Raw genomic sequence first — 22,700 nt, forward strand, 5'->3', positions numbered from 1 at the left:
CCTCACTGACCACCTCCAGTCTACAACTCCACTCTCTTCCACACCTACTCTCCAGACGTGGGGTCAGCTGACTTTCACTGGAGCAGCTGTGTGCAGTCGCGCACTCTCATTTCTCACAAAGCACAACCAGCACAGACGATAGAGGAGCACGGAGCTGAAAATCACGACAGAAAAGCCCTGATCCGCTCAGGACGTGCTACGTTTGGGAACACAGCCATGGGTATGGACCGTAGGGTATTCCTGCTGTCAATGCTGACGACTCTGTCGCTTGCCATCGAGGTAAGAATAGTGATTGTGTAACGGAGAAGGAGGTTGATTCTCCTCCATGCTTTCAAGGATGAAAAAATACGCAAAGCGAGAGCTTGACACGCTTGCAGACAGACATTTTGAGCGCTGCGGGATTGTCAGTGGCGTATTCCAGCAGGATAGTTCTTTCTGAATGCAATGTGTTTTCTTTGCCATCAGTGTTTTAAATCAATTAGAAAGGTGTTGGGTGGAGGCTACTGGTGCAGGATCACCCGGTTTACACAAATATTAGGCATAACGGGCGAAATGTAGCGCGTGAAAGTGATACATATCATTGAGAAAAGACGTGTATCAGTCTGACATCTTTATAGGAAAGCATTGATTGTTTTAATATTTGGTAGTCATATGCTCACCTTCATATGAAAACACATTCGAAGGACGTGCTGATTAAGAATTGCACGGTGGAAAATGTTGCTATGGCGGTTTTATGTGTCTGTACCTGTGATGTTTTTACGTTAGAGCAAATAAATATGGATCAGAAGAACATATTAACTCGTGTCATGCAGATGGCGGCTGGTGTAAACACTGTGACTGACAGCTCTTTGTCAAGGAGCCATGTGTTAAAGAACGCAGTCCCTCACCACTTGCAATGTATTTTTACACACAAAATAAAGAAACATAAAACCTACGGCTGGTTTGCAAGTTTGCAGTGCTCCATTTTGGGCGAATAAATGCTGTGGCAGCAATCCTGCGGCCCTCCTGAAACATTTGAGCATCAGAGGAAAATCATTCGTCCGCGGCGCCTTATTTAATATTCACAGTGTTTTATGAAGGAATTTGCTTTGTTATGTGGGCATGATTGTTAAAATCCGTAAATGATGTGGGACTGATTCATGGTGGAGATATTTTGGAAGGAATGTAAGAAAAGATGTTAGTTGACAGAAGCAAGATGGCGTCAGTGAACTGCGGCGGTTCCTTTTTTTTAACCATCCAAAGGGTTTAAAGGCAAAAATCTGCTCTGGATGGATTTAACCTGATTCTCGCGCCCACAAACAGACGCGGTTAATGCATTGCATGCACAGATTATTTTTATGTTGGTCATATTAAGTTTAAGTCATTGACACCCAATTAGTTTACACCCATAATAGAGATATTTAATTCTATACTGCATTTCCATAATATAGGCCTACACGTGATGTTGTTAGAGTTCCTTAATATATGGTATAAGCCTATATGTGGTACCAATATCAGGGTGCAAATAAGAATCAGGGCTTTGGGGACATCAAACAAAAAGTGTCTTAAAATGCGTAAACACAGGTCAATATTACAAATATTTCAACATTATTCTTTTCAGTAATCATGAAACATCCAATGCCAATTAGTGTGTATTTTCACATGGTAAGTTACCAAACAGGCCTTCACAAAGAAAATTAGGTTACTATTGTGTTTATGAAGATGCCTGATCTTAGTATATGATTCCCCTCAGGTTATTTTGTGGGGAACCAATTTGTGACATTATAGGAACGTTCTTTTTAGGTTTCATTTTTAACAACCAAAAATGAATGTTTCCAGAACATTCTGCGAACCAAAAAATTGTTAGCTGGGACACTGCTCAAGCTTTGTCTGCTTGGATCGGTATTAGATAATGTATCACCAAAACAAATAGGCTAGATACTGTTATTGTTTTTCACATTTTCATTGATTCTTATGCCACAATTATATCACAACAACTGTATGAAATCAAATATATGGGTTTTAGTCCATGTGTGTTAGCTTTGAGGTCATCTGCTACTGCATTCCTAAACATTCACTAAATTCATGTAAATTGTATTGATGGGGTCATCAAAATTGTGTAAAAAATGGCTTATTGTGGTAGGCATGTAAAAAAATATTTGAGTTTTGATCAGAAAAATATCTTTAGAACTTTTTAAAAACTGACCCTTTGTAAGACATTATATAATTAGAAATTTGCACACTGACTGCTGCAAGAAATAAGTCCCTCAAGCTTAAATTAGAGGTGTCATTTGTATGTAGTGTGCCAAAACAAGCTTTGAGAGTTTGTGTTGTCACCTCTTTACTGGTCACCATAACTATAAACAAGCTGTTTTACCTGAAAGCTCTCTTGCTTAGTCTGCTTATAATTAGTAAACCTGTTTTCAGTCAGCTTCCATCTGAAAAAGGGCTTCCTTTGTTTGACTGGGAAATGTCAGTGGAACATGTAATCATGGTCAGTTTTAAATTATGTCTTTGAGTGGTACAAAATAATTACCTCATTGATTTTGACAACCTTAAAGATTAAGCCAGAGCTGAATGGCTCTTGAAAGCTGCACATTTCATTTTGATAGATGCACTAATGTTGATCCTGAGCTGCTATGACAACCTGGCTGAGACACTATTTTGGGAGATTGATATTCGCAGATGATTAGCTTTTACGAATGGTTCAGCGGCTGTGTCAATATTAAAGCATTTCATACATCATGCATTGACAGCACCATTGTAATAATCCAATCTAAACAGTACATGTAAACTGATCTATAGCTGATATTCGTGTCTAACACACAGTTTTCCTAAAGAGCTAACTACTGTACTGCGGCCAGCATAATTACAGTATTCTGTTTTAATTGCTCTACAGCAGAGGGATGTTTTATTGCACTGTAACCAACCACCAAACCATTTGTTAAAAGGTTAAAAAGAACAAAACATTTCCAGACAGAATCTATCTATCTATCTATCTATCTATCTATCTATCTATCTATCTATCTATGTACTTAATGAGACAGATGCATATTTTAGACAGCTGTCTATAGCAGCACTTCCACTGTTTGTTAACCAGGACAAAAGGGGGAGAACACAAGTCCCATAATTCCTCACGCTCAGTTGAACAGACTGGGTGGGTCTGGTTGTAAGGAACCTTTGTGACACACTGGGTCGAGGCCAGGCCAAAGACACACAAAAGAGGACAGCCATTATTCTCCCTCTCTCTCTCTCTCTCTTTCTCAGTGACTTAGTTTCTGAATTGACTCATATTTTCATTACAAATATGTTTTTCTTTAGTCTTCCACTAATTTTCAGGACCTCCGAAAACTCTTTTTACCCCAAACACATACTTCTTTCTCATTTAGACCTATTTATCTTTTCCTTTCTTATTTTTAAATATCTTCCCATCCACTTCAAGAGATTAGATTGCATTTCAAACAAATCCTCCTTAGTTACCATAGTTACATATTTCCATGTGGGAAATGAAGAGAAATGTAAAGCCTACCATTCAAAAGTTTGGGGTTAGTAAGATTTTCTTCTAAAGAAATTAATACTTTTATTCAGCGAGGATGCATTAAATTGATCAAAAGTGACAGTAAAGACTTGCATTGTTACAAAAATGTAAATGAAAAATGGTGCTCTTTTGAACTGTTTTCAGTATTAATAAACAAAATGTTACTTGAGCAGCAAATCGTCATATTAGAAAGGATCATGTGACACTGAAGTACTGTCTGCTGTGTAAAGACTGGAGTAATGGCTGGTGAAATTCAGCTTTGCCATCACAGAAATAAATTATATTTTAAAATATATTAAAATAGAAAACAGTTCTTTTAAATTGTAATAATATTTCACAGTATTACTGTTTTCCCTGTATTTTTGATCATATAAATTCAGCCTGGGTTCACATATAAGAGGATTCTTTCAAAAACATACAAAATCTTACGGACCCCAAACCTTTGAACTGTAGTGTATAAACAGTATATGCTTACAGTATATACTTATGTAGTATTCAATATTTTATTGAGATGGCTTCAAAGACTTACTTACCCCTTAAAAGCTTTTGTATGATTTGAACACTAGCAACAACAGCATAAATAAAGCCTGCAAACAGTACAATAATAATCCTATACCAGCCACCAATAATAATAATAATAGATTTTATTTATAACGCACTTTATATTCAAATAGAATCCCAAAGTGCACCACATCATTTGTTCACATCACCAGTGCATGCTAGGAACGCACAAACCCAACATTGTTAAATATATAAAGGGGTCATATGATGCGATTTTAATTTTTCCTTTCTCTTTGGAGTGTTACAAGCTCTTGATGCATAAAGAAGTTCTGTAAAGTTACAAAGACTAAAGTCCAAAATCCAAAGAGATATTCTTTATAAAAGTTAAGACTTGTCCACGCCTACCTAAAACGGCTTGTTTTAACACGCCCCCACATGTCTACGTCACGATGTGGTAAGATTTGCATAACGCCGCCCAAATGTTCACGCAAAGAAAGAAGGCGTAACTTTTATTCTCGCTGTAGTATTGTTGTTGCCGCCGCCATGTCGTGAAGATGCTGTGTGTTTCGTTTGTGAAAGTGAAACTACTTTGTTTGGCCTTCCAAAAGAGGACGATATCCGCTTTGTCATGCCTAGAGCTGGTCCGTGCTGGTCGCTGAGGAAATACATCAACTTCGCACTGTGGATTGCCGGATCGGCTTTCACTGTGGAGTCCAGCCTGGGGTCGTCACATGTGGTTGCTGCAAGCCCGCTGGACGCTCCTTTGTCGAATCCGCCGGCCGCGCCGTTCTCAAGCCCGCCGTCCGTTCCTCACTCAAACCCGCCCGCCGCCGCTCACTCTAGCCCGTCCGCCTCCGCTCACTCAAGCCTGCCACCGCTCACAACGTGAGTTTTGACCAGTGTAGATTAGCACTTGTTGTTTGCAATTTCTCCGATCACAAATGCAGGCATGGTTTTATGTTTACGTGGCGCGATGCAATGCAACGCTTAAAAAGACAGTATAAGTCATTATAATCCGTAATTATGTCCCCACTGGATGCAACAAATGCCTCGTTTATAATGGGTTTTAATGTTTTTGTCTCGTCGCTCCGGCCGGGACACGGCATCACAGTATGGTAAGGGGCGTAACATTTCCGTCACACGCTTGAGGTATTCGGCCAATCACAACGCACTGGATAACTGACCAATCACCGCAAACCTCGCTTTTCAGAACGATGAGCTTTGTAAAAATCTACGCGTTTCAGAAAGGCGGGGCATAGAGGAGAAACAATAATGTACAGTATGTGAAAAATAATGTGTTTTTTTTAACCTTAAACTGCATAAACACATTTCATTACACCAAATACAAAAAATAATGTTCTTTTTAGAAACATCATATGACCCCTTTAGGTGTTTACATAGTCGACTCACTGTTTGGCTAGTTAGGACAATATTTGGTGCAATATTGTTATTGTTAATGTGTATGTGTGTAATTCAAAGTAATTTCCTTGTATCAGTAAATCAGACAATACTGATGCCTCTGTCCCAGTGGACTTCACAGAGCATGTTTTGTGGACATTGTAATATTTAGTACTAAGTAATTAGATGGGTAAACCTGCTGTTACCTACATCTATCAGATGCTCATAATCACAGTAACTATTTGCTGAATCCATGTTCTTCCAATCACATTTGCTGTTTTTCCTCTTTACATTGTCATCCTGTCTCTGTCCATAAGTCATATTGTAATTAGGACAGTCAGTCAATAAAAATGTGATCTGGCTATTTCAATGATATGCTGATTAACTAATCAAGTTAATCACAGTTGATTGTATGTATCAGTATTTGCTTAGAAATGCCCCCCCACATGAAGACAGCTGAAGATCATAGGCTTATGTGATAATGGTTCCTCATGTTACCGCTGATTGTGCTGTTGGCAGGTGCCATCGGATGACTCAGTGGGCTTGTTGGCGGAGCCCCAGGTGGCCATGTTTTGTGGGAAACTCAACATGCATATCAACATCCAGAGTGGCAAGTGGGAGCCGGATCCAACTGGCACCAAGAGCTGCATGAGCACCAAAGAGGGCATCCTTCAGTACTGCCAAGAGGTAATGAGAGAAAAAAGAGATATAATATGAGAATGAGTTTTGCTGCAGTGTCAGTGTTACTTGTCAATAGCTTACACAGATTGGAAAACATCATTGTATCATGACTACTTTAGTAATTAAAGTCAATTCTGTCATGACAACTCTCGGAGGGATTGGCATGGTAATGTACATGACAATGTTAATGTATTTGGTCTTGGCGGAATAGATCTGCTACACTGCTGCTGCTGCGGCAGAGCAAGTACCGAGACTTGCTACTGCCAATACATCCACAACATGCTGCTGTGAGCATGTAAGAAATATAGCTGCTGCAAATATAACATACATGAAATAACCCCCATATAGCATACATGAATCACCTCGTAGCAGATCTATACAGGTGGAGCTGGGGAAGGTGGAGGGTTTCTGAAGCAAGCACTAATCATATATTTGAATGTTGAGCATCGAGCTCATTGGCTACCGTTACAGGAGAGAACCAATCAGCTGTGCCATGTGATAATGATGTCATTAGGTCAGATTAAGTTAGACCTATCGGACTGCCCCATCTAGAGTGTCATGCCAGAACTCTATAATTATATAATGGAAATCACAATAATTAATAGCCAAGTGCCTTCTGAGTATTACATAAGCATGTCAAGTTCTATTAAGTGGTTGAGTTTTGCAATGGCTGATGATTTTATTTAGATAGCTGTGTGGCCGATAACCAATATAATGCCAATAACATTCAATGGTTTGGAGACAGTAAGAATTTTTTTAAAGAAATTAATACTTTTTTCAGCAATGGTGCATTAACTTGATCAAAAGTGACTGTAAAGACATTTATAATGTTACAAAAGGTTTCTATGTAAAAATAAATGCTGTTCTTTTGAACAGAAAATCCTGACAAATATTTTCAGTTTTCACATAAACATTAAGCAGTAAAAATGTTTTCAGTATTGATAATAATAAAAAAAATGTTTCTTGTGCACCAAATCAGCATATTAGAATGATTTCTGACATGTATAAATTAAAATTTAAAAGAACTGGAAACCGTTCTTCCAGATTTTAATAATATTTCACAATGTTACTGTTTTAACTGTATTTTTGATCAAATAAATGCAGCCTTGGTGAACATAAGACTTCTTTCATAAACATTAAAAAAAAATTATACCAACCCCAAACCTTTGAATGGTATGTATGTTTTCAAATGAGAGTGCATAGTACATACAAATATCTGAAATTAAATGTTTATTTTACCAAATATATACTGGCAATTTAGTCAAAAATATTTTAAATCTAAATGGACCGTGTTTACACATCCCTGGTCTTATTGTGCAAAGAGAAATTTCTGCAACTAAATATCAGCCATAAAGGGGTGTAGCGTCTGGAACACTCCAACACACAATATATATTTTTTTAGCTAGATTTCACAAATACTTTGTAACACCCCAGGACGCCGAACAAGACCCTGGTTTCATGGTAACCCGATACATTTACAACCTTGTGGAATGCGAGCCGGCTCTCATTCTGCTTTCTCCAGAAACAAAGGGACACAAATGCACAGGAGAAATGGACTTTTCTACTAATTAATTCATAGGAAAACCTTCTTTGAATGAACACCCATTTTCTTCAGGCCATTGTGTATATTATTGCTGTGTTGTATTTAATCTGTTGTATTATAGACTATTTTTATTCATGCTTACGATAAACCACTCATTCATATAAGTAACTATTTCATGTCTAGTATCTATGAATTCGCCTTCTTATGATCGAAACAAGCGTGCATATTATATGGTGGTACATAGGCAATATATATTAGGGCCCTGAGAATCGTTAATAATTTCGATTTAAGTCCATTTGCAAATTACCATGCTTCGAGAACAAAGGGTCGTAAACCCTCCAGCAATTGCCACCTCCCGCTCGGGAATTCCATTGTGCTCATTGGACAAGCCCATCTTGAAAGGCGGAGATCTTCCCCGACCTAAAAGGCCCGGCTCCGGGGACCCGCCTCAGTCGGTGGTTCGGCCAGAAGCTAAGAAAATGTGAGAGAACGCTTCAGGATACCAAAGCTTGTGCCAGGCCTTTCGGCCTCGACTTTCCATTCACCAAAGACTCTGACTCAAACTGGTTCTTTTCATCAACTAATTTCAGCAAGATCTTGGACCTTAAGATTGCATCAGGAATCTTTTTCAGACATACGCAAGTATCAAACTTAGTCGATTTAATTGATGCATTAAGTATCAGTTACACCTTTCTACAAGGTGTGTTTGAACTCAGAATCTGACGTATCCCTAAAGGCTTTGATCTGTTGAATATACATGCAAAGTGTTCCATAAAAACCATTCTTTATGCCTCTTTCTATGCTGAGTTAAACTTTAACCCTTTCCTATACCAACTGTATGTGTGTGTGTGTGTATGTGTATGTTAGACCGGCTTAATGTGTTTACGTAGTATGTTAGACTAGTTTAAGTGTTTATGTAGTTAATAAAACCTTACTTGTATCACACTTGACGTGTTCAGTGTTTACTCATAACCGGAGTCAATAATCATGCAGATTTACGTTACAAACTTATAGAATTGTACAGTAAGAAAGTTATTTCCTTTAACCAGGAAATTAACGTTCTTAGAATTGACAAGACGGTTGACCCTGAGTGGTCAGCTAAATATCTACAGTGGATCTAAAATATGAATAGTTAATTATAACTAGTTATGGTTAATTATTCATATTTCCCCATGAGCTAATCCGCTACAGATTGGTGGAGAATGCGGGCATGATAAAACGAAAGTTATGAGTTTAAACACTGGCAACTTAAAAAGTGTGTGCTTGATAGCCCAGGTTAAAATAGGACGTGACTTCAGATGCCCGGTGGTGTCCCTATTTGCTGGCTTGTTGAGATGCAGATAAAGTGGGGGTTTGAATTGGTACCGCTATTATAATTGGTAGAGTCTTTATGTATTTCATGCTTAATGGCATCGGTGTAAGGTTAATCTGATTTTAGCAAAGAAACCCTAATTTCAGTATTAAAGCATAAATCTGTCTTGACAAAGCGTAAGTCTGAATCTCAGCTCAGCGGCATGTCCAAACTGTACCATAATGTAATATGCTTTAGTGAAGAAATCACAAAATTGCAGTATTGTTTAAATTGTTTCTTTGAAGAAGAAATCTCAGTACAGTTATATCAAGGTAGATGTGAGCGCTGCTCCCCTTTCTACAGCATAAAGGCCTTATAGTTTATAATTAGATTGAAGCAATTCATCTACACTTTGACTGCATATATATAAGCCGAGCAACCTGGTGGTCATTACTGTGTTTCACTCGCTGAGTGAAATTAAAGGTGTAATACTGTACTTTAGTACTCATATGTGAGGCAAACATAACTACATATATGTTTAAACCGGTTGTAACTTACAGTAAACACGTTTTGTAATTCTTTAAACAAGTCTTGAAGGCTGAAAGCACCACGTTCTAAAACTATGACTGTTTAACATAGACAGACATTAAACTGCATTAATTACACGGGCATGCATTGGTTACCGTGACAACAACGTGTCACAGGAAGTGCTAACGTCACATAGCACAACACGCCATGTTTGTAAACAAACCATTTGAAGCAGCTAAGCTAACACGACTTAGCATAGTTTCATTTTAGGCCAAGCTACTCAAATAGCTTTAACAATTAGGGGTTAACACTCTTTAATTGAAGCTCTTAAATACAGCATGCGTGTGTCCAGTGTGAAGCAATTTGAATTTAACCTAATCCCTCGTTTCTGATTTTTCCATTTCTCTTCCTTCTTTTTCTTCTTTTTCTATGTTTCTCAATCTTCAATTCATCTCAGCGAATTTAACTATCTTAGATCTATCCTTCCTGAATGCTATTGCTCAGTTACTAGTTAATTAAATCTAAATGTAATTACATTTTAACTGTCTATCTAGAGATGAATCATTAAGTTATTGGGTGTTTTTAGTGGCACAGTGAATAACGCGCTACGGAGGGCGGGGCAAATGGTTCCATAAATGTCATTCCTTATGTCTCTTTCTTTAGTGCTAAACTTTAACCCTTTCCTATACCAACTGTATGTGTGTGTGTGTGTATGTGTATGTTAGACCGGCTTAATGTGTTTATGTAGTATGTTAGACTAGTTTAAGTGTTTATGTAGTTAATAAAACCTTACTTGTATCACACTTGACGTGTTCATTGTTTACTCATAACCGGAGTCAATAATCATGCAGATTTACGTTACAAACTTATAGAATTGTACAGTAAGAAAGTTATTTCCTTTAACCAGGAAATTAACGTTCTTAGAATTGACAAGACGGTTGACCCTGAGTGGTCAGCTAAATATCTACAGTGGATCTAAAATATGAATAGTTAATTATAACTAGTTATGGTTAATTATTCATATTTCCCCATGAGCTGATTCGCTACAGGGGTTTGAAGTTTTGGTTGTGAGAGAAAACAGGCTGAAAAATGTGAAAAGAAACGGTTCTTTTTTTGAGGAGTAATTGGAATTAATTATCACATACTGTGATGGGGGGAGGAAGGTGATTTGAATTTAAGCCACAAATTTTCATTTTTGCACATCACAATTGTTTATATTTTCTACATTCTGATTTGAATTCTGACTTCCCAATGGTTAAAATCAAGGGATCTTTTTTTCTCATCATATAGCCTATTTGACTTGGAAATAGGTCAGATTGTGAAAGTAAAATGGGTTGCCAATGGCTTCTCTGTTTTCTGTTCCGCAACATCTGGTAATTGTACCCTGACTTGACTCCCACAGGTATACCCAGACCTCCAGATCACTAACGTAGTCGAGGCCAACCAGCCCGTCAGCATCCAGAACTGGTGCAAAATGGGTCGTCACCAGTGTCGCAGTCACACGCGCATTGTGGTCCCCTACCGCTGCCTGGGTACGTACGTGTGTTTACAAGGCTATCCTTCAACGTGATGCTTACATCAGAGTGCTCCGCCACTCCTGGGGTATTAACCTGGATTTGTGGAACATTAAACTAATGCTTTTAACGTGGTTGTTGTGAGATTTAAGATGAGATAAGATAAGATGAGATTCATCAAAACACAATAAGGGTATCAACATTTGCTTGTTTTACCCTGCAATGAACATGTCAGCAGAAATCTATCTGAGCACCTGGTGAGATTGTTTTTGTTTTTTATTAGTTGGGGAGTTTGTCAGCGATGCCCTCCTCGTCCCAGATAAGTGCAAGTTCCTGCACCAGGAGCGAATGGACATGTGCGAGAGTCATCTGCACTGGCACACAGTAGCCAAAGAGGTCAGAGGTCACACCACATGACATTTACACATTCACAAAGTTTTAAAGCCACGGGGAGCTGTAATTTGTACTTGAACAAGCCACATCTGGCACCTAGTTTAGTGTATCCCTATCTTACATGCTTCCGAACAGATGTTTATGCTATGACTTGAATTTATGTTTGCTATGTTTAAAGGGGTCATATGATGCGATTTCAATTTTTCCTTTCTCTTTGGAGTGTTGCAAGCATATAATTAATTTTTTTCTGTTTTTGTTAACCAGAAAACATCCAAATATATCAATTCTGTTTGCATGTTAAATAATGGTGTAGGCAGATTATGATTGAATAGGATGTATAATTCATCTCTATCTAACCCACGAGAGCGTTCTACTTATAGCTATGATGACTCAGCACCTTATACCTCTCTCGCTTTCGTTCTCCTTCGCTTGTTCCCTGTGGCTGCCCCTCTGCAGTCCTGCGGTGATCGTTCCATGAATCTCCATGACTACGGTATGCTGCTACCGTGTGGCATCGACCGTTTCCGTGGTGTCGAGTTTGTGTGCTGCCCTATGGAGGAGCAGAAGGAGTTAGACAGCGAGGAGCAGGAGGAGGCCAACTCTGATGTGTGGTGGGGCGGCGCAGAGGCCGAATATACTGACAGCAGGTACACAAACACAAGTAGTTCTTCAAAGCTTTAAGAGTACTGACACTGTTTTCCAGACAACCATTGAAAATGTTTATTTTTATTAAACAATGTTTTTGTTTCAATTTACAGTATATTAACAAGATATTTATAAATTATAAAACATAAAAATAAAGAAAATATTTAAAATAACAGTATTTTTGCAAATTACTATGTCTCCCCTTTGCTTTAATAACTGCAGCATTTGAGCTGCATGAACAATCTGTTGATTATGTTTTCCAGCCTGATTTGGGAAAGATGAAAAGCATCTCTTACAGCATATATTTTGGGGGTCAAATGTATGCTAAATATAGGTTGGAAACAGTGCTACATATTTTCAAATTGAAGATGTATTCAGTTTCAGCTTTCAAATACCAAAATGTTTTGCCAAATATACTTGAAGAGGCAAGAAAACTATTTTCTATATCAATATATGAAAGTGGCCAAACATGTATGAGGAAATATAAGTGATTTATTGTAAATATATTTTAAAATTAAAATATTAGCAGTACATATTTTAATAATATAATAATGTAGGTAACACTTAAGGATAGGGACAAATTCTCACTATTAATTAGTTGCTTATTAGCATGCATATTACTAGCATATTGGCTGTTTATTAGGACTTATAAAGCACATATTTCGCATGACCATATTCTACATCCTTAATCTTACCCAATACCTGAACATAACAACTACCGTAAGTCGTAGTTAATAATGAGAACTGGACCTTAAAATAATGTATGACCGTAATATAATATAATATATAAATAATATAAATATATCTAATAAAATGAAATAGAAATCATATAACTATATCTTACTATTTTTGTCATATGTGATATTTTTGCTTTAATTGAAGAATATCTAACCAACTGAACAAAGAAGTTCTCATGACAAACTTGCTTGTTTGATCAATGACTAAGAAATAAATATTTTCTATATTAATAAAATGTAATAAATATGTTCTATAAATAAATATTTCACATTCATATTTAACGTTTTTCATGTTTAACGTTTTCCACACTTATAGAAATGTGTAAAATTAAATTCTATTTTGAATCCCATATTTTCAGTGTAGTCTCAAAAATGTATATGTCATGATCTTCATACATTTTTGCATTACAGCGTACTGAGAGAACAGGCCCCGACCAAACCTGAGCCTGCAGTGACTGAGGATGATGAGGATATCGACAACGAGGAAGAGGATGTCTGGGACAACGATGAAGATGGTGACGGTGAAGATGATGAAGACGAGGAAGATGACGATGAAGACACTGATGAACAAGACACCAGTCAGCAGACCTCCAACGTTGCCATGACAACCACCACCACTACCACAACAGAGTCTATAGAGGAGGTTGTGCGAGGTGAGATTTCATATGTTGACATTATACATTTCAGTAGTACATTTCCAAACATTAAAAACACTAACATACCATTATGACTACAACTATGAATACTAATGAGATCATGTGGCATTTCAAGACATGAAGTTTGAACCATCATTGTGTAGTTCCTTAGATAGGCAAAACGTTACAAATGAACACTTAAGCAAATCCACTGAGTGTCTCTTCCCCATCAGCGGTATGCTGGGCCCCTCCTCGGTCAGGGCCGTGCCATGCCAAGCTATCCCGCTGGTATTTTGTGGTGCAGACGGGCCGATGCACCCCCTTCATGTTTGGGGGCTGCGGGGGTAACCGCAATAACTTTGAATCAGAGGAGTACTGCATGGCTGTCTGCAGCAGCAGTGTGTGTAAGTCCAGATGTCTCCTGAGAGGAAGTCCATCTCTCCGCTAATCAGCACATCGTCTCTTTCTCACTTTCTTTGCTTCATTCGTGCCAAACTCACAAGCTCAGCAGATGGCTGGATGCTTTAGCTCGCATGGATTACAGGTCTCTGTGAGGTGACTGTATAGGCAGAGCGGCTTGTTCTTTTAGTTTAACCTCCTGCTGTCTTTTCTGAGCACTGGAACTTTTCTTTAACTCTCAATCTGTGTCTACAGCACCAAGGTAAAATAAATAATATTGTTGTGATATAAAAATCAGGTTTTAAAATAAGTTAAAACACTGGGTATATGGCTGAGTGGTGTGAGACTAGTTAGTTTTACAGTTTTGATACTGTTCTGAATTTGTTAGATAATGGGAAGCTGTTTGGGCACTGATGTTGGAATTAATATATGTGTATGTATGTGTAGCCTATATATATATATATATATAGGGGGTCTGAATACTTTCCGTACCCACTGTATATACATATACACAGTGTGTAACTGAATTATACAAAAATAGGCAAAAGAGAATGGTTATTTATAATAATATATAAATAAACTGTGTATAAAAGTTTTGTTTCGCTTTTATTTTGAATAATCCTTTTTGAAGTTTGACATACTGAAGACAAAAATCATGTTACATTTTTGTATCATTAGCAGTGCTCAAAACTAAAAAAATATTTTGATAACTTATACAAGTTAATCTGTTATTACTCATGCATAAAAATTACATGGTATATATGCATATTATTGAGCTAACAACAGTTTAACTTAAAGAGTTACCAAAAGTGAGTTGTTCAAAACTTAAGAAGTGTACGTTGGAGGATTTTTATGACTAGTCCCACAATGTTCTGGAATGCTCCAGAAAGCACAAGAATAGTCCAGAATGTTACAGAAACTTCTAGAATGTTCCCATCCTTGCAAAAACAAAATATCTTTAAAAAATATATATATACTGTATGTGTGTGTGTATATATATATATATATATATATATATATATATATATATATATATATATATATATATATATATATATATATATATATATATATATATATATATATATATATATATATATATATATATATATATATATATATATATATATATATATATATATATATATATATGTGTGTGTGTGTATATATGTGTGTATTTATATATGTGTGTGTGTGTGTGTGTGTTTTTTACTAGATGGAAATGCTCTCCATACTGTAGTTACAGTGTATTTTGAGTGTCAGCCTCCAGAGGTTTCAAATAGATACTTTCCAATTTGATAGCGTGAATGTTTGTTTGGTTTTTTTTGGGTTTTTTTTTAGAGCACCTGCATGCCAGTGAGTGTATTTCTTTTAACCTGCTGAACACTGCGTTTCTGAATGTACCTCCCCCATTCTCTCTCTCCATTTGTGTTTATCTCTGTGTGTGGGCCAGTGATGGAGCCGTAGTTGGCCTCTGGTCAGACCAGTCTGTGGCAGCGGTTCAGTGGGGGGTTTCCGCTCGGTTAAGCACAATGCTGGACTCTGTGGGAAAGTGACAGCGGAGCAGCCCTCATCCTGACAGGGCATATTACTCGCAGCCGGTCTGGCTGTTCCTGCATGCTCGCTGTCAGAAAGTGTCACAGCAGCTTCACAGGAGCTGTTACAGAATACACACACAAGCTCTACACGCGTACAGCGGCAAAAAAAGCTTTTGGACACTTATGCCACACTTACATATGTCACTGCATTACAAAATATCAAACCACCTTGCATTTATTTTAAAGAAAGAAATTCACAGGCCCACTTTTCAAACAAAACAGTTTACAAAAATAACTTTATTAAGACATTAATCATTTAATTTAATAATTAAAATTAAGACATTTTACTCTTAGTGGAGCGTGTCTGCATGTCTTTATGAACTTAAAACTGAAAACTGTTTACTTTTTGAATACTTTTAAATTCCTGGTCTTATTGTACATTATTAATTGATGCACATTATTATAAATTACGTTTTGCAACAAAGTCTAGTGTAATTTGTTTGCATATGCCACATATTTAATGTTTTCTACTAAATGCAGTAACATTCATATTTTATTAAGTGTCTTAAGTGTCAAAACACTTTTTGGGGTCACTGTAAATACTACACACAGATGTACCATACTCAATGTTTTTCCAGCAGCTTTTAACTCTCTGAGTGCACCTTTGGCAAAAGCAATCTCACATAAATGGTTCTGTCTCTGCTAACCAGTTTTAACCTGCACCTGAACTAGCTATTCTTTCTGACGAGTCTTTGCCATAAGGAAGATTCTCTGGCTCACATTTCTGTTTTTTGACTTTCACCGAACAAGACTTCTCACTTTCTCTAGTGCCAACCATGGCCCCGAGCCCTGCTGATGCTGTGGATCGTTACCTGGAATCTCCAGGAGATATGAATGAGCACACCCGCTTCCAGAAGGCAAAGGAGAGCCTGGAGGCCAAACACAGAGAGGAAATGTCAGAGGTGGGATTCTGAGTAGAGTGATACATTGCAGTTATATTGGAGGTACAGCAGTGGGGTGAAGTTCTCTTACAAAAACAGTGTGGTGGTAGTAGGGCTGGGCAATAGCACTGAAAAACATTTGATCATTACGTGTGTATATATATATAATGTGTGTGTGTGTAGTAGTACATTTAGTAATAAATAGCAATCTTTACCTGTATGTTTTTTACTAAAACATTTAAAGCATAAAAACAAAACATACTGTATATATGAACAATTTGAGTGACACAAATAAATAGCTAAATCTGAGTTTTGAATCAGTTCAGTGAAACTAACAGTTTGAAGTGATTCATGAAAATGTATCAACCATTTATTAAGTAATAATAATAATAATAAAACATTTTATTTAAGGCGCCTTTTAAATCACTCAAGGTCACCGTACATCATGAACAATAAATAAAACAGCAATAAATAACAATAAACAGCAATATCAATGAACCATAAAAAGAACAAGGAGCAGTTTAAAAAAAACAAAAAAAAACAATTAAAGATTTGAGTGTAGCCAGTAATCATGTAGAATAAACTATTCTGAATAAGTGAGTTTTGAGTTTAGCTTTGAATTGGGATAGTAAATCTAAGTTGCGGATGTTAGCTGGGAGAAAATTCCAAAGGTGAGGAGCAGCACGGCTAAAGGCTCTATGACCCATGGTGGTTAAACGAGCCATGGGTGTATGGAGAAGACCCAGTGAGGAAGAACGAAGGGTTCGAGAAGGGGTGTAGGGCTGAATAAGATCTGAGAGGTAAGTTGGAGCGAGGTTATGGAGAGCTTTATACGTGAGAAGAATAATTTTAAATTCAATGTGAAATTTGATGGGAAGCCAATGAAGCTGTTTAAGAGATTGAGTAATGTGTTGTATAGATGGAGTCCGGGTTATGATACGAGCAGCTGAATTCTGAATCAACTGGAGTTTATGGAGAAGCTTGTGTGATAAACCAAATAAAAGAGAATTACAGTAGTCGATGCGAGAGGTGACAAGTGAGTGAACTAGAATGGCAGTACTGTGTGGCGTGAGAGATGAACGAAGGCGAGCAATATTACGGAGATGAAAGTAACAAGACCGGGTTATACTATTAATGTGAGCTTCAAATGAAAGAGTGCTGTCAAATATGACCCCCAAGTTCTTAACCTGGCGAGAAGGAGGAACGGAGGAACCATCAATGGATAAAGAAAAACTACAAGGAGTTAGTGGCTACAAGGAGTACTTCAGTCTTATTGCCATTAAGTTTAAGAAAATTGGCAGAGAACCAGGTTTTTATTTCGTGAAGACAGTTAATAAGGCAGATAGGTGGAAGAATGGAATCAAGTAAGTATTTACATCATGTTATGTTATGTCATGTTGTTATGTTACGTTATGTGTATTACCATTGTACATGTCCAAAAACATGGCAGTACCATGGTTTTTGTTAATAAGTGTTCAGTATTCATTTGATAACGCTGTCCTTCCATTTCTCTTATCTTGGTTCAGGTGATGAAAAAATGGGAGGAGGCAGAGAGACAGGCGAAGAATCTTCCTCGTGCTGATAAGAAGACCATAATTCAGGTAACATTTTAATAATTGTGAATGGCATATATTGGCTGATGATTCATAAGCAGTGAATGGCAGAGAGTAAACAACATTTATTGTTCATATAATGTAGCGATTTATGAATCTGTTATATAAAGCACTTAGCAGTGTTGCGGTTCAAGTGCATTCAGATTTAGTAGTACAACATACAGTTCCCATTAAAGTGGAGGGTGGATTTTCAAGGGGATTGAAACACTTGTGGTATTTTATTCTTCAGGATTAAATGACTGCTGGCTTTGTGTTTATTCGTGTTTCTATAGCGCTTCCAGGAGAAGGTGGAGGCGTTGGAGAAGGAAGCGGCCGGGGAGAGACAGCAGCTGGTAGAAACCCACATGGCACGAGTGGAAGCTCTGCTGAACGACCGTCGCCGTCAGGCCCTGGAAAGCTACCTTAGCGCCCTGCAGTCTGACCAGCCTCGGGTATTCACACCCAACCATAGTCCTGAACTACAAACAAAATGGAATAAGTTGCACAAATGTGTTTACAGTAGTAATTTGTATCATTTGTTTGCCACAGTGTCTCTCATCTACTAATCTAATATCTGTGTTATGGATAACTGCTAACCAAGAAAAACCTGATTTGCCCATCCCGTACAGCCTCGGCAGGTCCTCAGTCTGTTGAAGAAGTACATACGAGCGGAGCAGAAGGACAGGCAGCACACTCTCAAACACTTTGAGCATGTGCGAGAGGTGGATCCCAAGAAGGCATCTCAGATTCGGCCATTTGTAAGATTGTCAAGCTGTTCTTTCCTACTTCAGACATAAAATGTGTAGACACTTCAAACTTCATTTTGACTGCTTGTGCCTGTAGGTGATGACCCATCTGCGTGTGATTGAAGAGCGCATGAACCAGTCCTTGGGGTACCTCTACAAGTTGCCAGAAGTGGCTAATGAAATCCAGGACCAAGTCGGTGAGTGTGAGGTGGCTCTTTTAGCACTAAATCACTCACATATCATTTAGGAGAATGTGTTTTTTTTTAACTGGGTTCCACTGATTTGGGAGAATTTAAAACCTCATTTTAAAAATAAGAAATAAAAAATGCACATAATTAAAATAATAATAATCTCTGTTTATCTCTCTTACCTACAACACACATGCACTACTATTCAAAAGTTTGGGGTCAGAAAGATGTTTTAATATTTTTTCATAAGTCTCTTATGCTCATACAGTAAACACAGACATATTGTGGAAAAAAATATTACCATTTAAAAGGTTTTCTATTTTAGTACATTGTAAAATTTAGTTTATTCCTGTGATGTCAGAGCTTAATTTTTCAGCAACCAGTCTTCAGTGTCACATGATCATTCAGAAATAATTTTAAAATGCTGATTATGTGCTCAAGAACCATTATTATTATTAGTGTTAAAAACTGTTGTGCTGCTTAATACTTTTGATTAATTTAATGCCTCCTTGCTAAATTAAAATATTTATTTCAAAAAGAAAAGACAAACTTAGTGACACTTTTGAACGGTAGTGAATGCTTCGAAATTATATTAATTATGAAACATAATGTATTTCATCTTATATTCAAATCTGCCATTAAAAATGTTGAAAAGCCCTGATTAAGGACTCTCATCCTTTCTTTCTCCAGCATTGCTGATTCAGCGTGATCAGGCTGAAGTCACCCAACAGTTGTCGTCTCTCCAGAGTAAGATGAGGGTGAGCTATGGGAACGACGCCCTGATGCCCGACCTGCCTGACAGCACCACCCCCCTGGACACTCTGCAACCAGAGCAGGACGGCCTGGGCTTCATCCACCCCGAAAGCTTCAACCAGGCCAACACTGACAACCACGGTAAACATTTGCACACTGAATGCTGTAACTGAACTGCAAACTTTTAAAAGGCCCATTTTTATGATCAACATAAACCGATATTAAGTAACCAATAATATACAGTACAACTATACACTACATTTGCATTACATTTAGAAGAGTCTGAACAGCTTTTTGTGTCTTGTTCAGTTGAACCTGTAGATGTCCGTCCAATTCCAGATAAGGGTCTGCCTACGAGACCCGGTAAGTGTGTACATGTTATTTTCAGCCATTGCTTTGTTTAATATCATATATCTAATCATTATGTTCCTATGTGTGGTTGTTTGTAGAGATTCCAAAGGTTCGTCTGGACATTGAGGAAAGGCACAACGCTGGTTATGATGTTCGTGACAAGAGACTGGTACAACAATTTACACAAATATTTTGATAATAATACAAACCCGATTCCAAAAAAGTTGGGACACTGTACAAATTGTGAATAAAAACAGAATGCAATGATGTGGAAGTTTCAAATTTCAATATTTTATTCAGAATACAACATAGATGACATATCAAATGTTTAAACCGAGAAAATGTATCATTTTAAGGGAAAAATAAGTTGATTTTAAATGTCATGGCATCAACTCATCTCAAAAGTTGGGACAAGCCCATGTTTACCACTGTGTGGCATCCCCTCTTCTTTTTATAACAGTCTGCAAACGTCTGGGGACTGAGGAGACAAGTTGCTCAGATAAAATACAATATATGTATCTCGTATTTTACAAAGTAATAAATGTGTTTGTGTTCAGATGTTCCTTGCAGAAGACATGGGCTCTAATAAGGGGGCAATCATTGGGCTGATGGTGGGTGGAGTTGTCATCGCTACTGTCATCGTAATCACTCTTGTTATGTTAAGGAAGAAGCAGTACACTTCCATTCACCATGGAGTTATTGAGGTGAGACACAACATGTTGTAAACATATGAAGACTCTTAAGTCCGTCTGAGAATTTTCTTTCAATCAGCTTTTTTTTATCAGGCTCCTATGAAAATATCATTGGACATTTCTGAAAATAAGGCATTCAGTAACTGACTAATAACATTTTCTTTGCTATTAAAGTACTGAACTAATACGTAGGAGACTGATAAAAAGGCTAATTTAAAAGAAAAATCTCGGAAAGATCTCAGACGGACTTGAGAGATTTTTGCATTTGAAGTCTTATATATTTCTATCGCCTTTTTTTTTTTATTTGTAGACTGGGAAATGTCTTGAGTAATAAAAAAATATTACTGGTACATTATATTAAAAGTATTAAAAGAAATGTCTGCTGCAGGCTCTAAAACATTTCATCAGAAAGAAATCACTCTTTCAACTAGAAAGTGCAGCCTTTTTAAAATGATTTAAAAATCATTACCCGTATGTAAAAATAATCTACATTTTCAAATATATTTTTTGTACAAAAAATGGCCAAAGAATATATAAAAAATATGTCAATATATTTACATGAATATATCATGTAATATATAAATATATTCACTACCAATATATTTTTGGCCATTTAAAATATATAAATATATTTTTAAAGCATTTAAAAAGTATATTTTGACCTCCATATATTTCAATCCATGGAAGTACATTCATATATCATGTTTGAAAAAAATATATATATTTGTTGTCTATAACGTGAATAAAAATCAACATAGTTTACATTGCTTCAAAAAAATACAATATTACTGTATATATAAAAATAAAAAATAAATCTGGTTTTGATCTCTAGTAGGTTATTCCATCCACATTTGCATTTAGCTTAAATGTAGGCTACTCTAAGATTGGAAATGTCATTTCAGAAATGTATTTCATAGAACATATATATAGCATATATTTAAAATATATTTTGGCCAGAAAATATATATTTATTTGTCGTATGGGTATCCACCATCATGAAGGTCTGGAAAAATGTCATAGAAATTCATCAGTAAAAAGGTATAAAACTATTAAAAATCAGTTTCACGTATTGAAATAAAGCTGAAATAAAATATAATTATTAGATGAAAACTTTTTTATTTCAGTTAGGCAACATTTTTAGTTTTTAAATACTAAAATTACTCAATCAAAACCTGAAATAAAAAATAAAAGCTAAATGGAAAATGGAAAAAAAAGCACACAATTTATGAAACTTTTAACATTTAAATAAAAACGAAAAATATAAAAGTAATGGGTCAAAATAATAAATATTAATAGTATATAAATAAACACTGCTGGGAATCTTAGTCTAAGTCTGAGCAAACACTTTTAATGACAACCTAATTTCTTCTGTCTCAGGTGGATGCAGCAGTGACTCCTGAGGAACGTCATCTCACTAAGATGCAGCAGAACGGCTATGAGAACCCCACCTACAAGTTCTTCGAGCAAATGCAGAACTAAAGAACCACTTCAGATCCCAGCACTCCCCCTCACCACCAACCATCACCCCACTCTATCAGGACAGAGAATGCAGACTGATCCCTCATTCACACTATCGCTCAGCTCTGTCACCATGGAGATGAGAGTGGCTTCCATCACCTGACCATTTCATCCAATCGAATGAGCGCTCACTCAGTTTGCACAGAAGAGTGATGTGTCATTGCTGCCCATCCAGCCATCTGTCAGTACGTTGGTCCATCTGTGCGCTCCCATGCCTGTCCATCACAGCACTGTGGTGAATGAAGCGTTCTCTTTGCCCATGCTTTCCTTCTAACCCAAGATCCTCTAAACCATCTTTATTTTTCTCTCTCTCTCTCTCTACTCTCTCTCAACCATTATGTTCCCCTCCAGAACTTCCTTAAGCACTTACGTCACCTTCTCTTTTGTTTGCACGTTTCCTTCCTCCTTCCTTTTTCCTGAGCACACAGATGATGCGGTGCTGTTTGGCTACATGAGGCTCCAACCACAAACAACCACATGCCGAATAATGTACTCATTGTTTAACTTTTCATTCAGGGTTTTTTTGTTTTTATCTGGAAAAAAAATCACAAAAAAAATAAATAAATATATATATATATATATATATATATATATATATA

The 22,700-nt window shown here is 36.9% G+C and overlaps 1 protein-coding gene across 2 annotated transcripts; it reads left to right on the top strand.

The window, feature by feature from the left end:
- The first annotated feature begins 61 nt into the window (after positions 1-61).
- LOC107595805 (amyloid beta A4 protein-like) lies at positions 62-22,654 on the top strand. 2 transcript variants are annotated; one of them, XM_016286333.1, is made up of 17 exons: positions 62-279; positions 5,936-6,103; positions 10,862-10,991; positions 11,257-11,369; positions 11,823-12,013; positions 13,160-13,401; positions 13,617-13,787; positions 16,149-16,282; positions 17,788-17,862; positions 18,147-18,305; positions 18,483-18,611; positions 18,697-18,796; positions 19,478-19,681; positions 19,850-19,903; positions 19,990-20,060; positions 20,449-20,595; positions 21,961-22,654. In XM_016286333.1, the coding sequence occupies exons 1-17, from the start codon at positions 217-219 to the stop codon at positions 22,060-22,062; spliced, it is 2,253 nt and encodes a 750-aa protein (XP_016141819.1). In that variant the 5' UTR covers positions 62-216; the 3' UTR covers positions 22,063-22,654. The 2 variants fall into 2 exon arrangements, with proteins under 2 accessions (XP_016141819.1, XP_016141820.1); XM_016286334.1 differs by lacking the exon at positions 13,617-13,787 and having other exon boundaries at positions 64-279.
- The last annotated feature ends 46 nt before the right edge of the window (positions 22,655-22,700 follow it).

Source organism: Sinocyclocheilus grahami, unplaced genomic scaffold (genome assembly GCF_001515645.1).
Source record: "Sinocyclocheilus grahami isolate Dianchi unplaced genomic scaffold, SAMN03320097.WGS_v1.1 scaffold209.1, whole genome shotgun sequence".
Classification (NCBI taxonomy): domain Eukaryota; kingdom Metazoa; phylum Chordata; class Actinopteri; order Cypriniformes; family Cyprinidae; genus Sinocyclocheilus; species Sinocyclocheilus grahami.